This window comes from Suricata suricatta, chromosome 12, assembly GCF_006229205.1.
Source record: "Suricata suricatta isolate VVHF042 chromosome 12, meerkat_22Aug2017_6uvM2_HiC, whole genome shotgun sequence".
Taxonomy (NCBI): Eukaryota; Metazoa; Chordata; class Mammalia; order Carnivora; family Herpestidae; genus Suricata; species Suricata suricatta.
The window spans coordinates 16,572,977-16,589,036 of record NC_043711.1 but is presented as its reverse complement, the minus strand read 5'-3'; the positions used below and the strand labels follow the sequence as shown (position 1 = coordinate 16,589,036).

Here is a 16,060-nt window from a genome sequence, read left to right as displayed (position 1 = left end):
CTGAGCCACCCAGGTGCCCCTCCACTGAGCATTCTTTACCAGTGGAACACTGTGCAAGAATGTGTTTTCTGAGGGGGTCACCCCTGTGTGAAGTTTCCCCCCAAGGATTTCTGTCAAGCTGGCCTGTGCCCAGAGAAAGGTGGGGAGGGTGTCCAGAATGCCCGTCTGTCAGAGGGCATCTGAAGGTGATGTTTGTTACTCAGCTGTGCTTTCTTGTGCCACCTATGAGAACAATGGTCTTTTTCTTTTAAAAGAGAGAGAGCACACACACGTGTGTGCGCATGCAAACGGGAGAGGCAGAAGGAGGAAGAATCCCAAGCAGGCTCCGTAGCTCAGGGGCTTGATTCCACAACTCTAGGATCATGACCTGAGCCGAAATCAAGAGTCAGACCCTCAACTTGACTGAGCCACCCAGGCACCCCTGGGGAGTGGTCTTTTAGAAATGCCTGTTATGGAAGAGGGTTAAGAGTTTGTTATCAGAGCTAGAGGTGCAGTTGTTTTTACCTCTTTGGTTAGACTGACTTAGAAACGGCCCACAGTCACTAAGAGCTGACCAGAAGTGTGTGTGCGCGAGCGCGCATGTGTGCTGGGACTGATTGATGTCTCCAGATTTTGCATGTGGGCATCCTGAAACAAGTCTCCAGCCACATCACAGCTGCCTCCCCCAGCAGCCTTAGTGTGCAGAACCAACTCACTGTTAATGGTGACTTTTTCCACTTCTTACTAGGTACCTGCAGATGGTGTCCATTGTCAGTGCTGTCCAGCGTGCACCAGGCTGATCCATGGTCACTTTCCGGGATGGCAGCAAGGTGACTGCAGCTGAGGATGACCCTGACTGAAAGGCTGCGTGAGAAGATATCTCAGGCCTTCTACAACCATGGGCTGCTCTGTGCCTCCTACCCTATCCCCATCATCCTCTTCACGGGGCTCTGCATCGTAGCCTGCTGGTATGTTTCTGAGTTGTCCTGGGTATGGTGGGCCACTGTGTTAGGGTGGTAGGCTTCCAAATCCTGACTGCTTGGTAGCTTGTTGAAGCTGATGGGTAGAGAGGTCTAGTCCTGGCATGTTTAGCCACTAGACTGAAACAGTCCAGGTTGGCCCTGATATAGGGACTCCCCAGATTTGTTCAAAATTATTTCAGAAAAATGTTTAGTTGCTTTTAAGAAACCACAAGATGATTGAAAGGCATGCTCTTTTGATTTTCCTTCTCAACCATGACAGTTTCATTTTGGTACCTGGTTGAGAGCAGGAGCATTTGAGTGTTGTAAAACCGAGTCCATTTGAACAATCCCTTGTACATTCTCTTGCAGGCTCACCCAAAGACTTGGTTCTGTGCTCTCCAGTCATTTTCTTCTGGTCACGAGGAGCCTCTTTCTGATCTCTTGCTGATTCTCAAGGCCAGCTGTGGTCACCAAGGACACTTTGGTAGCTGCCTTCCGACCACATCTGTCTTTCTATCACAAGGCCTCACAGAAGCCAAAGGCTATGGCTTATGATGACATTGTAAAAGGATAGGCTTAGTATAAGAGGATATATCTGATGGCCTTTTTGGCTCCAAAACACTGACAGCCCTGAAAAGAGCCCAGTGTATGATCCTTGCCTCTGGAAAGAATTCTGGTTTCCATAGTCGTCGTACATCTGATGTTTGTTAGATGCAGTCATTGCTGTGCTGGAAGGAGGGTGGCTCAGGACCGAGCTCGCTGTTCAGTTGTTAATGATCAAAAGCTCTTTTCTAATTAGGACTAAGAAAGATGAGCACCTCTCATTGAGAATTTCCTGCCGGGTGCTTCAGGCATATAAATAATCTCATCAGTCCTCATAATAATCTTGGGAAGTGGTCCTGTTATATTTTTATTTAACCAAAGGGGGGTGGGAGTTGGAGACTTGCATAGTCTGTATAGCTAATATGCAGAGGCGCTGAGGCTTAAATCTAAGCCTAGGGATTCTGGTGCCGACCACTTTGGCACTCTGTCCCCCTCACTCTCTTGGCTCTGTATACATTTTGTTTTACATTTTGTTAAATTGTGTTGTATAGGATGCTCATGGCTATATCCTATAGGAGATAAATTAGTAGAACACAGCTCTTGGATTTATTTTTTTCCCCTCTAAGTTAATTATTTCTTTCAGAATCTCCTTCAGAATCATACTTTTCAAAAATCATCTTCTCTCCTTCAGAGACATACTTTCCTAGGCCTGGCCTCTGTGATAAGCCCATAACTCTCAAACCTGAACTAGCAGCAGAATCATCTGGAGGGCATGCTAAACGCAGATTGCCGGGCACCACCCCAGTGTTTCCCTTTCATCAGGTCTGGGATGGACCCCAAGAATTTATATCTCTAACAAGTTCCCTGTGTGGGGACCATGTGCTGAGAACCACTAGATTGTGTTTTTCTTGAAAATTTCTCTGAAGTTCTACCACCTCTCAGCGAAAAGAGTTTTCTCTATTATTCTAATTTCTGGAGCAGCAGTTGTGAGGACCCTCATGGTTATTATCACTGATGCTGCCTTCTCTGGAGGCTGGTTGAACTTATTAGCTTCCCTTCCACTAAATTCTCAGCTCCTCGAAGGCCTTTTTACATATGCCTCAGCACATGGGCAGGTGGTAAGAAATACTTGATGGATTAACTTACCAGCTGGGTGAGCAGTTTGAGCTGAGGTGGTAGTTGTGATTCCCCTTCCACAAACCCAGTTCTGGCTGTAGGAAACAGAGAGGATGTTTCCTCTTTGTCGTTCATCTTCTGGAGATTGAGTGTAGCCAGCTGAGACCAGGCAGCTTCCTGGACAGAGAGTGTAGGATGTGCGCATCAGCTGCTTGGGCGCAGTTGGGCCTTATCTTTGAATGAATAATTTGATATTACACAATAGACAGTCCTTGGATTTATGATATGGGGGCCTCTGGTATGAAAACCTTAGGAGACAGCTAATATGTCAAGTTTGGAGGACTCCCTCTTGACTCAGGGTGAATTAGAATGGGATGGAAGGTTGGGAAAGAGACAGATGTGATGAAAACAATATTTAACAACCAGTACAGCCCAGATGCAGCCAAGCCTGCCTTACATTTCATAGGTGCTCCCTGTATTTCATAGATGCTGTGGTCCCTGTGTGCTCCTGGCTGAACATCAGTCCAGTGAAAGAGGGGCGGGTGAGGCTTGGGGTAGGACTAGGCTGATGGCGAGGAAGGCTGATCTTCATTGACCCCTGGCTGTGTAGGTCATTTGATGCTTTTCCTTTCACCTACTGTTCCATTTGGTGCCTGACATCTTTGAAGGGGTGGTTGTGTCCTAGTTTTTTTTTTAATAGTTTATTGTCAAATTGGTTTCCATATAACACTCAGTGCTCTTCCCTACAAGTGCTCTCCTCCATCACCACCACCTCTTTTCCCCCTCCCCCTCCAATCCTTGGTTCGTTTTCAGTATTCAGTAGTCTCTCAGGTTTTGTGTCCCTCTCTCTCCCCAACTGTCTTTCCCCCTTCTGCTCCCCCTGGTCCTCCATTAGGTTTCTCCTGTTCTCCTGTTAGACCTACGAGTGCAAACATATGGTCTCTGTCCTTCTCTGCCTGACTTATTTTGCTTAGCATGACACCCGCCAGGTCTATCCACTTTGCTACAATATTTTTTTTTTTTAAAAGATGATGAAACTAGTGTGGTGAGCTGGTAAGTGGTAAGTGTTATGACTGGCAGGTCCCCGTGGAAAGCCCTGTACTGTCTCTATTTCACCAAGGTGATGGGAACTTTTTGAAGAATACTGTTTGGTGTTGATAGCTTTTATTGCAGGAAGTTTGCTCTCTGAGAGGAAGCCTGAGAGAGATGGTCTCAGCTGCAGCGGGCCAGGATTAGGGCCTGGCAGGATCTGCATAGACAGAGAACAGAGAGGGTTTTTGAGGCGGTAGCCCTACATAATAGACGTTGAGGAGAGAGCACAAAGTTGGGTTTTATAGCATCTCAATAAAGATGGCTAAAAAAACAAATGATGGTCCTAAGATATGCCAAGCACTTTGCCAGACCAGTGATGCACACGTCATTCCTCTCCTCAGAAGTGCACAGTCTGGGACCAAGACATTGGCTGTGGTGGCCACCAGATGTGACCTGACATTGGTGCAAAGGAAGACAGTGTCAGGGCGGCTTCTTCGGAGGAGAGCCTCTGAGCCGAGTCTGCAGGATGAATAAGTGGCCTCTTCATCATTTAAGGCCATCAAGCAGCTCACTCAGCAAATAGGCAGGGAAAGGATTCCCCGGGCGAGCCCGTCCGGGAACCTGTTGTCTCCTCTGGCCCTGCCCTCTGAGGGCACTACAGTTTCCTCTTGTTTTTGCAGTGTGAGGTTTTTCTTTGAAGAGAAAAATCAGCCTTGCACTCTCCATTCTTAGTGCTGTGTACTTACTTTCCCAAACCAACATCCGTGTGGAGTTATCTCAAAGGAGTTTTTTAACAACTTTTCTTAAAATCTGATTGGTTTAGGGAACATTTTCTAAGGCTAGATGAAGTCTCTTAGCCTCGAAAAATGATGAAGTTTGTATTAGAGAATCCATAGGTTGTGGGCCTTTCAGGCCAGGAGACCAGATACTGTGGACCCAGGGCACCAGCCTCCGTGTCCTTTTCTGACCTGGGAAGCTTCCCTGTGTGGAGCAGGCTTCCACTTCTGTTCAGAGCCTCAGGTTGCCTACAGAAAACAGAGTGTTGGTAATAGACAGATTTTAGTAGTTTACTAGATACCTAGGTTCTGTTTAATTGCTCATCTTGTATTGTTCCCGGAATGAGACCCTTGTGCAGCTTGAACCCAAAGGGTCCCTGCACTTGATGTCCCTGTTCAGATCTGGCAGCCACCTGAGCTGTAGACCCCATTTTTAAGCACTGGATCACCCTGGGAGCAGCAAATGCTTTTTTCCTCTGGGAAAATCTGATGAAACTTGCAGCATGCAGGTACTGTGGCAACAGGTATCCTCACATTTCCTAGAGGTTAGGCCATCAGGACCCAAGGGTGTGGCCCAGCAGCCCCCCAGCAAGGCAGAGGGCACTGTTTCTCCCATCCTGCCCTGTGATGTGGTGGGTGCACTGTTGGGTGAAGAGTGAGTGCTTGAGTGCTGGGCTAGTGGATTGCCTGTGTGCAGGTCAGGGATCACCGTGAGGGTCATTGGTCACTTGTTGATTCTATAACCTACTGCTCATGGCTAGAAATAGTGATTTTAATTTGGAGAGCAAGTTAAATCACAGTGAGGCCATTCTAAACCTCATGAAGGACGTAATCCTGCAGACTATGTAGGTATTCCAGAGCAGGCTTGGCCCTTTCCTTGTCCGTTTTCTCGAGCGGAATGCAGTACCTTTGGGCTGAGGCTGCACATCTCAGTTGCATGGTCTCTCCTTATCCTCGTCCCCCCCCCATCCGCCCACATCTCGAGTTTCCCCAGATCACCATGACCCCTTGGGAGGTGTGCACACAGGGGCCTGTATTAAAGGTTCCTTCTTTCTACACCAATGTGGTCACTCTAGACACGTTTGTATTCTCTTCGTGATCGAGAAAGAAATCTAAGTAACTGAAGAAGCCCTCTGTGCAACCGTGCTTTGAAGAGCCAGCTGGGTCATTGAGAATGAGTCCCAGAGCACCACTCGGCTCTGCCCTGAAGCCTGCACTTGAGAGCCCAAGGGACCAGCTCCTGCAGCTGCTCCAGGACGCTGACCTGTTCAGCATGCCGGAGCCAAAGCCTCCCCCCAGCAGAAGTTACTCTGGCTTCACAAACAGGCTCCAGAAAAGCTCTGAAATGCCTGTGGGAGATCAAAAGCTCCTTTACCACCCCAAATTTCCTCAACAGGAGAGGGCAGGAGAGCTCAGAAATACCACCTTCTAGTCTTTCACTACCCCACCCCTGGTCTCATACTGTTCTCCCCTGAGAAGGGAAGAGAGAAAACCTCTCCTGCCCTCATGCCTCCAGACAAGTAAGTGCCTCATGCAGCGTCTCTGAGTGGCATTTCTGTAGTTGCTCTTTGCATCTGTCCTCAGCATCTCCTGAACCCCCAACCTAGCTGACCGGGAGTGAGGAGGAGATGAGACTAGAGCCGGGAGCATCCATGTGGTTATGGGATGCAGGGCACCAGGGTAGTGCAGGGGTGCTTGGTCAAGAAGCAGGTGAAGGGACCATTAAAAGTCCTAAATATACTTGCATGGGAGTGGATGAAAGGGCCCTCCCCCCATCTGAAAGCCCACTGGCCCAGGGGATGGCCATTGCCTCACCCCGCCCCAAGACACAACAGGATGTGCACATCTGACCCCAACCCCCTTGTTTTTGCATTCAGGCCCCTGCCAAGGGGTGGCAGCAAAGGTGGTGTGTGGACAGGGAGGGCAGCACCAAGTGTTGGGATGTGAGAGAACAGAAGAGCTGGTGGTTAGGAACCTGTCTGAGGGAGGAAGGACCGTGGGTGAGCCTACAGTCCATACCCTCAGCACATGCTATGTTGTGATGGACTTCACTTCAAAACACAAGTTTAAAGATAAGTTTATTAAGAATTTCCCTACCAAAGGAGACATCCAGATGGCAAACACATGAAAAGATGTTCAAGGGGCGCCTGGGTCGCTCAGTCAGTTAAGCGTCTGACTTCGGCTCAGGTCATGATCTCACGGTCCATGAGTTCGAGCCCTGCATCAGGCTCTGTGCTGACAGCCTAGAGGCTGGGTCTGCTTCACATTCTGTGTCTCCCTCTCTCTCTGCCCCTCCTCCTGCTCACTCTCTGTCTCTCACTCTCTCTCTCTCAAAAAATAAAGACATAAAACAAATTAAAAAAAAAAAGAAAAGATGTTCAACATCGCTCATCAGGGAAATACAAATCAAAGCCACAATGAGATACCACCTCACACTGGTCAGAGTGGTTAATATTAACAACCCTGGAAACAACAGATGTTGGTGAGGATGTGGAGAAAGGGGAACCCTCTTGCACTGTTGACAGGAATGCAAACTGGTACAGCTACTCTGGAAAACAGTGTGGAGGTTCCTCAAAAATTAAAAGTAGAATTACCCTATGACCCAGCAATTGCACTACTAGGAATTTATCTGAAGGATACAGAAATGCTGATTTGAAGGGGTACACGCACCCCAATATTTATAGCAGCACTATCAACAATAGCCAAATTATGGAAAGAGCCCAAATGTCCATCAACTGACAGATGGATTAAGAAGATGTGGTGTGTACACACACACACACTCACACACTCAATGGAATACTACTCAGAGATGAAAAAGAATAAAATCTTGTCATTTGCAACAACGCAGATGGCACTGGTGGGTATTATGCTAAGTGAAATAAGAGAAAGATATCATATGATTTCACTCATGTGGAATTTGAGAAATTCGAGATGATCATAGGGGAAGGGAAGGAAAAATAAAAATAGAGGGAGGCAAACCATAAGAGACTCTTAAATACAGAAAACAAACTGAGGGCTGATGGGCATGGGGAGTGGGGAAAATGGATGATGGACATTAAGGAGGGCACTTGTTGGGATGAGCACTGGGTGTTCTTTGTAAAAGATGAATCACTGGATTCTACTCCTGAAGCCAAGATTACACTGTATGTTAACTAACTTGAGAATTAAGTAAATAAGTAAGTAAGTATTTCCATAGAGCTACTGCAGAGCATTAAACCCCAAGTTCTGGGACCTTCTGAGCATGGGGTCCTGGGTAGCCATATAGGTTATGAAACCAGCCTTGCGTCGAATATCTGGTAGATGAATACTCCTAGACATTACCTGAACCTCTTCCATGCGGCTGATATTGGGGATGCAGAAATAAAAAATGGCACGGGCCCTCCGTACACATTTCTTATATTAATCATGCAGATGAGAAGTCTCTGGGATCAGTGTTTGTAGGCTGCCACGGAGAACAGAGGACATGGGCCTACCTGCCTGGGGACAGAGGAGTATAGAGGCTATGTGGCCTTGAAGGATAAGCAGGAATTTGGCTGGCCTTGGGGGGAGCAAGGGAAGCATTTCATTTTGGGCTCCCCTAAGACAAGGGCTTGAGTACATTGGTGTAGCTTATGTGGGAGATGAAGTGTGCACTGGTAGGAAGGTGGAAAGGTGAAATAGGAGGGAGCATCATCCAGCAACTTACCACCACAGGGAGCTGTATAATCTCACTGGGGAACACTGAGAAATAGTGCAGGACGCCCACCTCAGAGCCCCTCAGCTGAGTCGGGGGGGAAGCCTGTGCCAGAGTCAGCAGACTTTCCCCTAAAGGGCCAGGTAGTAAGGCCACATACCATCTCTGTCATATAGTTTTCTTTGTTTTGTTTTGTTTTAAGTAACCCTATAAATGTGTAAAAACTGTTCTTAGCTCATGGGCCACACAAAAACAGGCCACGGACTCTAGTTTCCCACTCCCTGATCTATACAACAGCATCAGCCACTGGTTGAGGGTGCCTCCAGCCAGCATCAGTTCCCACCGCTTCGAGGGGCCTCCAACGGCAACAGAACAGTCTCAAGCGAGAGAGATACAAGTGCCAACAGTTGAAAGTTGAGCCAGAGTGCCCAGAAGTAGGGTCAGAGGGGAGGAGGGGAAGGCATCAGCAGCCTCTGGGGGTGTGCTGGGTGGGCAGCTGTGGTGACCAGGCCGTACAGGTGTGGTAGCAGGAAGTGTGTAGGCTGGGTGGTGGGGGAGATTGGGGATTTTAGTTCCATATTTGATTAAGAGATAAGTGATTTCAGGGGTAGAAGCAGAGAGTCGTGCTGGACTAGTGCATTCATTGCTCCAGATAAGAGTTGATGGCTGCTGAGTCTAAGCTGTAGGCCTGGAGGTGGTGAGAGATATTTTGAAGGCGGGGCCCTCAGGATTGTCCGAAGACCAGATGTGGAATACGAGAAAAAGAGGATCAAGATCAAAGTGCTTGGCCTGAGCAGCTGGCTGGGTGGAGCTGAGACAGGAAAGGCAAGGGAGGTTTTGGAAACCTGGTTCATTTCCTCTGCCCCTGTAAGATCAGGCTAAGCCACGATATAATCTGGTCTTAGAACGAGTTTTGCGGAAGCAACATGGGGGTGGTTGTAGAAATCTTTAGACAGTTTCTTTCTTTAAATGTCTGGTCTGTTTTCTAACGTTGGAAAAGTCAGTGTTTTTACTTCTGAAAATTGCCTGACAGTTTTCTTCCAAGTTTTCCCTTTGGCTAGAATTTAATAGCCATGGATGGTGATTATTCCCTTGCATTTTGTAATTTTGTAGAATCTTTTTCTTGGTGTTTTTCTTTTGCCTATGTTAAAAGGAATATATGGTCGTTCAAGTTTTGTAACAAAACAGAAATGCAGTACAAGGTACTAGAGTGTGGTGCTAAGAGCACAGACTCTGGTGCCTGTGCGGACATCCTGGTTTTGTCACTTTCTAGTGAGGATGTAGCGTCTGCATGGCACACTGGGTTGTGCTGAGGCTTAAATGAGGAGATAGATGGAAGGCACTCGGATTGGTGCCTGGCACTTAGTAGGTGCTCAGTGAGAGGAACTAGTGCAGAGACAGCAATAGGCAGGTCCACTGCCAATGGTAAGAACCATGTTGGGGGTGAGTACAGGGTACTTTGGTAGCTCCCAGGAGGAGGGGCCCCAGCATAGACTTTGGGGAAAGACCTCCTGCGGCGAGTGTTACTGCTAGTGAGGCCTCCAAGGTGAGTTATCTAGGAGAAGAATAGGCAGGTGTGTTCCAGCTGGGGCAGAGCCTCAGAAGCAAGACGGCAGATGTGGGCTCCGAGGCAAGATTGGGGAATGGCTGTGAGCCTTTCCAAGAACTTCAAGGCCTGTGGACTTTATCCTGAGAAAATTGGATGGTCTGGAGTGTGCTGCCCTTCTTTCTCTTCCTGCGACAATGGTCAGACTCCTGGAATTCACAGATATTCTTTAGTAATTCACAGTCTGAGAAGCCTGCTGTGTGTTTTGGGCAGCTGTGGTGTGGAAAGTGAATGTAGATGTAGAGTGTACTGCTTGCTTTCATCTCGTAGTGAAGTTAAAGCTCTCCCAGTCTTAGCTCTGGGCCCCAAGGCTCCTCCCCACACTCCGAGCCCAGGGGTCAGCCTGTGTGTTGTGCAGGGTTTTCCAAAGCAGAATCTTAGCTGAGTCTGGAGACAGCCTTTGACACCTGCCTCCAGACAGCTGAACCGCGGCTTCTGGAAGCCGTGAGAGAGGAGCAAGCGCTCCTGTGCAGGGGAGTCTCCATGTGATTGAAGGCTGATTTCTCCTTAGAAACGTGGAGGCCAGAAGTCAATGAGATAACATTTAAATTTTTGAATGAAGAAAGCTCAATCAAATATCCTATATTCTACAAAACTATTCTTCAGTAGTGAAGGGAAAATAGAGATATATCCAGATAAACAAAAGCTGAGTGGGATTGCGCTACAAGAAACAAGCAAGACCTTCGGGCTGAAATGAAGGGATCTAGACAGTAATTTGAAACCATAAGTAAAAGTGACGCTAGTAAATGTAACCAGACTTTTATATTTTTGGTTTGGTTTATAATGTCTTTCTTTGTCTTTTATGATTTAAAAGGCAAGGACACTGAACAATAATTTTAAATCTGTGGTGATGGCCATCCAATGTATAAGTTGTAATCTGTGGCAATAACAATATAAAAGGGAAGAAACAGATATATGGAAACAGATACTATGGAAACTAAGCTCCTCAGGCTGGATAAATTCAGCTGTCTTATTTTCAAGGTCACTGATCATTCTCCTGCCTGCTCACCTCTGCAGAACCCCTCTTTTACAACGCTGTTCGATCTAGGTTGTTGTAAGTTATTAATAATAAATCTAATCCCTTTGGTAACGAACCAATAACTTGAAAATATAGAAAAGGAAAGAAGAAGGGAGTCAAAGTGGCATACTCTAAAAATTAGCCAAATACAGAAAAGGGCAGCAATTGGAGGAATTGAGGAGCAAAAGTCATACAAGACATACAAAAACAACTAAATGGCATCAGTAAATCCTTATTGGTAATCACATAAAACAGGAGTGGAGTTAACTCTAATATTAAAAGAGACATTGGGGATGCCTCGGTGGCTTGGTTAAGTGTCTGGCTCTTGGTTTCAGCTCAGGTCATGATCTCGCAGTTGGTGCAGTTGAGCCTCGCAACAGCTTCTGTGCTGGCAGTGCTGGCTCCAGAGCCTGTTGGGATTCTCTCTCCTTCTCTCTCTCTGCCCCTTCCCTGCTGGCACTCTTGTGCATGTGCTCTCTCTCTTTCAAAAATAAACACTAAAAAAAAATAAGAGAGACATCTGTAGATTAAATTTACAAAGAATCTATATGCTGTCAACAAGACCCTTCAGATACATACTACACTTGAGATATAAGAACACAAAGAGGTTGAAAGTAAGGATGGAAAACTATATTCCATGCCAAACAGTGACAGAGAGACCTACAGTGGCTCTATGATTATCAGACAACATCTAAAAGGTGACAAGATTGGGGCGCCTGGGTGGCTCAGTTGGTTAAACGTCTGACTTTGGCTCAGGTCATGATCCCACATTCGTGGGTTCGAGCCCCGCGTCGGACTCTGTGCTGACAGCTCAGAGCCTGGAGCCTGCTTTGGATTCTGTGTCTCCCTCTCTTTCTGCACCTGCCCCACTCATGTTCTGTCTCTGTCTCTCAAAAAATAAAACATTTTAAAAAAGGTGACAAGTTAAAGGACATTATATACTGATAAATGCTTTAGTACAGCAAGAGCACATCACAGTTAATAAACATTCATGCACCTAATAACAAAGCCCCAAAATAAATGAAGCAAAAATGGACAGAATTGAAATGAGAAATTGAGAAACCCACAATTATAGTTGGATATTTCAGTACTGTGTGGTCAGTACTAGATACAAGAAGGGACAGCACGATAAGGAAGTGGAGGGCTTGGGCAGCAGTGTCAACCGGCCAGAACTCACGGACGTGCAGAGGACACCCTGCCACAGCAGAAGAGAAGCTCCTCTCAAGTGCTCGCAGAGCAGTCTCCGCCATAGACCGTTCGTTAGGCCACAAACAAGTCTTGATGAATTAAAGATTTCAATCAGAGTATCTTTTCTAATCGCAGTAGAGTGAAAGTAAACATACTAGAAGGAAAACTGGAAAATTCACAAGTAAGTGGAAGTTAGGATACTCTAAAACAACCAGTGAATCAAGAAATCAGAAGGGAAATTCAGAAAGGACCTTGAGGTGAGGACAAAAACAAAGACCTGAAATACCGCATCTAATGAGATGCTGCGGTAGTCGTACTGAGAACTGGAGCTGGGGAGAGGACTCAGTACTCCTATCTAGAATAGAGAGAGAGCTATAAGTCAATGAGAAAAAGACAGCTGACCCAGTTAAAATCAGAAGAGGTTCTTTACAACAGGGTATGTCCTGAATGGCCAGCAAACATGTGAAAGAATTTTCCACATTGTTGCACATTGAAACCACAGGGAGCTACCATTACCACCTCCTCCACATGGTTACAGTTAATCGGCCTGACAGTGTCAAGAGGTGACGAGGATTTGGAGCAATTGGAACTCCTGATACACTGCTGGTGGGAACATACATTTGTATAACTACTTTGGAAAATCGGTATTCTCTACAAAGCTAAACACGTACACCGTATAAAATAACACTGCCTTCTGGGAACACACCCAACAGAAATGAGTGCTGATGGTCCCCAGAAGCCTTCTATGAAAATGACTGTAGTAGCTTTATTCTTAATAACTGAAAATGGGAACAGCCACAGGTTCCTCAACAGCGGAATGGATAAATGCGCTGTAGTGTACAATTCAGCGGAACAGCACATACGTGGGGGGAAGAATGGCCGCCTGCACGCAGTGGTATGTGTGGATGAATCTAGCCGATGACATTTAAGTGAAAGTATCCAGTCACAAAAGAGCACCCTGTGGGATGGGTGGTTTCATTTATAAGCCATTACGGAGACAAAACTAGTTTATGGTGATAGTTCTGATAGTAGCTTGGGATGCTCTTCACTGGGCAAGGGCACGAGGCTGCCTTCTGAGGCCCTGGACGTGCTCTACGGCTTGGTCTCGGTGTGGCTACCCAGGCTTGTGTGTATGTAAAAATTCTTGCACTAGATAGTTAAGGTTTGTACGTGTATTATAGCAAAGTTAATTCTCAATTAAAAGCAAAAGTCTTGTTAAAAAGTGAGACGTGACACAAGATGAAAGTGTACACGGGTCTGCCAGCTTCTTGTTGTAAGGCCAGGGTGACTGTACGCTCGGGGTGTTAGGTACAGTTTTCATGGTCTCTTTAAATTGGAGCAGTTGCCCAGCAGTATGCATCAGGATCTTTCTGGATTATTATAGATCTCGCCCCCTTACCCCCGCAGTTTCTTACTTGCATTTAATTTGACCGGTTATTTTTTTTTAGCATCTTTATTATGTCTCTAAAAATATTTATCCAGTCTATCTTATGCATTGGACTTCCTTGTAAGCTTTCTGTGACTAAAATGAGCTTGAAAAGTTTTTTTTTTAATGTTTATTTTTGAGAGAGAGTGAGAGCGAGTGCACGCAGGGGAGGGGTAGAGAGAGAGGGAGACAGAGTCCAAATCAGGCTCTAGGGTCCAGGCTCTTAGCACAGAACCTGATGCAGGGCTCAAACCCATGAACTGTGAGATCATGACCTGAAAGTTTTTTGTTTTATTTTGTTTTGCTTTTTTGAGAGAATGGGCACACACGTGCAAGCAGGGAGTGGTAGAGTGAGAGAGAGAATGAATGGATGAAAGAACCCCAAGCAGGCTCCGTCCTGTCGGCTCTGAGCCTGACACAGGGCTCGTTCTCACAGACCATGAGATCATGACCTGAGCTGAAACCAAGAGTAAAACGCTTAACTGATTGAGCCACCCAGGGGCCCTGAGCTTGAAAAATTCTGATACTCTGATCTGGGTGTCTTCTGAGTGCCTTTCTAGCTCCGAAGTTTTCTGATTCCAGTATTTTACACACACGTGCAGTCCCAGCAGGGAGAGTGCAGTGCGCCTGTGCTGGCTCCTGTGTCACCCATATGGGTGCAGACCGTGCTCCTTCTGTGTCCTAACCCTTCTCTCCTTCTTGTTCGTCCCAGCTGCCCGCTGCTGAAATTGCCCTTGCCAGGGACAGGGCCGGTGGAGTTCACCACTCCTGTGAAGGACTACTCGCCCCCGCCTGTGGCCTCTGACCGCAAACCAGGGGAGCCCAGTGAGCAGCCAGAGTGGGTAGGTGCTCAGCGTGTGGCTGGGGAGGACCCTGAGGGTTGGGTGGAAATCAGCCAAGGCCTATTCCCGTTCTGGGAATGAGAGCAAGGATGGCCAGCTTCAGATTGTGTGACTTGAATGTGGCTTTACAGAGGCACCACAAATAGTTCGTTACACAGCTAATGAATAATCTTTAAAAAACTTTTTTTTTCACATTTATTTCTTTTTGAGAGACAGATAGTGCGTGAGTGGCAGAGGGGCAGAGAGGGAGACACAGAATCCAAAGCAGGCTCCAGGCTCTGAGCTGTCAGCACAGGGCCTGACATGGGGCTTGAACCCACAAATCATGAGATCATGACCTGAGCTGAAGTCGGATACTCAAACGACTGAGCCACCCAGGTGCCCCAATGAATAACCTTCTTTTGAAAGGAAACACCCAAGTGACACAAAAGTGTGATTGTCTTAAACAACCAGGTGGGATCCGTAGTGGTTGTAGCTATGGCCAGGTGGGTCTGCATTCCTACCTGGACTGCTCACACACCATGCCTGGGCCCGAGCAGTGCTCTGGCAAACAGGCCATCTCCTCCTTGACCCAAGCGGTCATGAGAGCCATGGAGCATCCTTTGAGAATGTTCTGTGATCAGAGTCTCATATATGCAGTGTGCTCCTCATTTTTTCAGATGTTAGATCTGATTTTCTCCTCACAATGCAGTTTGGTAAAAAGTGTTGAGTTTTTGTGTTTTGGATTTTTAAAATCCCTTTTATAGGGATTTTATAGTTAGGAAGAGGGGCCCAGGGTGATGAAGAGCCTGGGTTACCTAGTTTTACGTGGGGTCAACACTGGATCAGAACTCCAGGGCTCCTGACCCCTGGTCCCTGCTTCTTCTGGACCATAGTGTTCTCAGTTGACTGCTTCTGAGCTGAGCACTGGTGTAACCAAGGAAGTGACGGTGGCTCTAGCGCAGGGTCTCAGGTGGAGGACCTAACCCTCTGTAATGCTAGACGCGTTAGTTGGAAGTCTTACAAGCTTGATTAGCCCATCTCTGAAGCTTCTAGCTGCCAGGTAGTGGATGAAGTGTCCTTCCTTCATACATTGTGCTTTGGTCCCATGGATTTGTGCTGGACTGAATCTGTTGTTGAGGAAAACCAGCGCTTAGGGAACAGACCTCTTCCTTTCCCACCCTCTTTCTGACAGTGATTGTACATCCCCCTCTGTTTCCTTTATAGGTAATATAGCAGTCGGGTAACTTGTAAACTTGCCCCTACTGTTGCTGAAATAGAGACATAGCTGGTAAGATAGGTGTGTGTTAAACTCTATATTAATCCAGCTTAAAGGGACTCTGTCCATGAAGGTCAGGGGGAGCATGGTGTGGTGTTGGCAGAAACTGGTTCTGTAACTTCATGTACCAGCTTGACCATTGGCTCACTAAGGGACCTTCTTGGCCCAGACCTTTTACCTTCATTAATCTCTTGAAGCAGTTTTACCACATTATGACATTGATGGTTCGTGGTCACGGCAGGGTATTACATGTTTTTGAATGTTTCATGACTAGAGGAGTTGTGTGGGCCTGATAGTACCGGATAGGTATTCAACGATATGGCTGTGGGAGGCGACTTGTTTGTGAGCTCGTCAGACTTCCTTAATGCCCTTCATTGGTGTGGGATGAGGATCGTAAGTAGGTGTGCAAATAACTTCAGGGCTCAACAATCAGAGGAGGGCTCTTCTCTTTCTCTTTGGAGCACCCTCCTCTTGAAGGATTGAGAAGGACCCAGGCCTCAGTGCCGCCACCTAGTGTTTTGCAGATCAAGGATCAGTTCTCTTACCTCCTCCACTAACAATCCATGATAAAAATGCGGGCCTGCAATGTACAAGTGGTAAGAACTGCTTTAGTTATGAGGTACAGAAGACTCAGAGTCCTA

The 16,060-nt window shown here is 46.8% G+C and overlaps 1 protein-coding gene across 1 annotated transcript in view; it reads left to right on the top strand.

Moving 5' to 3' along the window:
- The first annotated feature begins 731 nt into the window (after positions 1-731).
- Positions 732-16,060, top strand: part of SCAP (SREBF chaperone) — a 36,482-nt gene continuing 21,153 nt past the window's right edge. The window contains exons 1-2 of the mRNA XM_029917868.1: positions 732-947; positions 14,032-14,161. Of these exons, the coding sequence (XP_029773728.1) occupies positions 826-947; positions 14,032-14,161 (252 nt within the window). The 5' untranslated portion in view covers positions 732-825. The remainder of the gene's footprint in view (positions 948-14,031; positions 14,162-16,060) is intronic.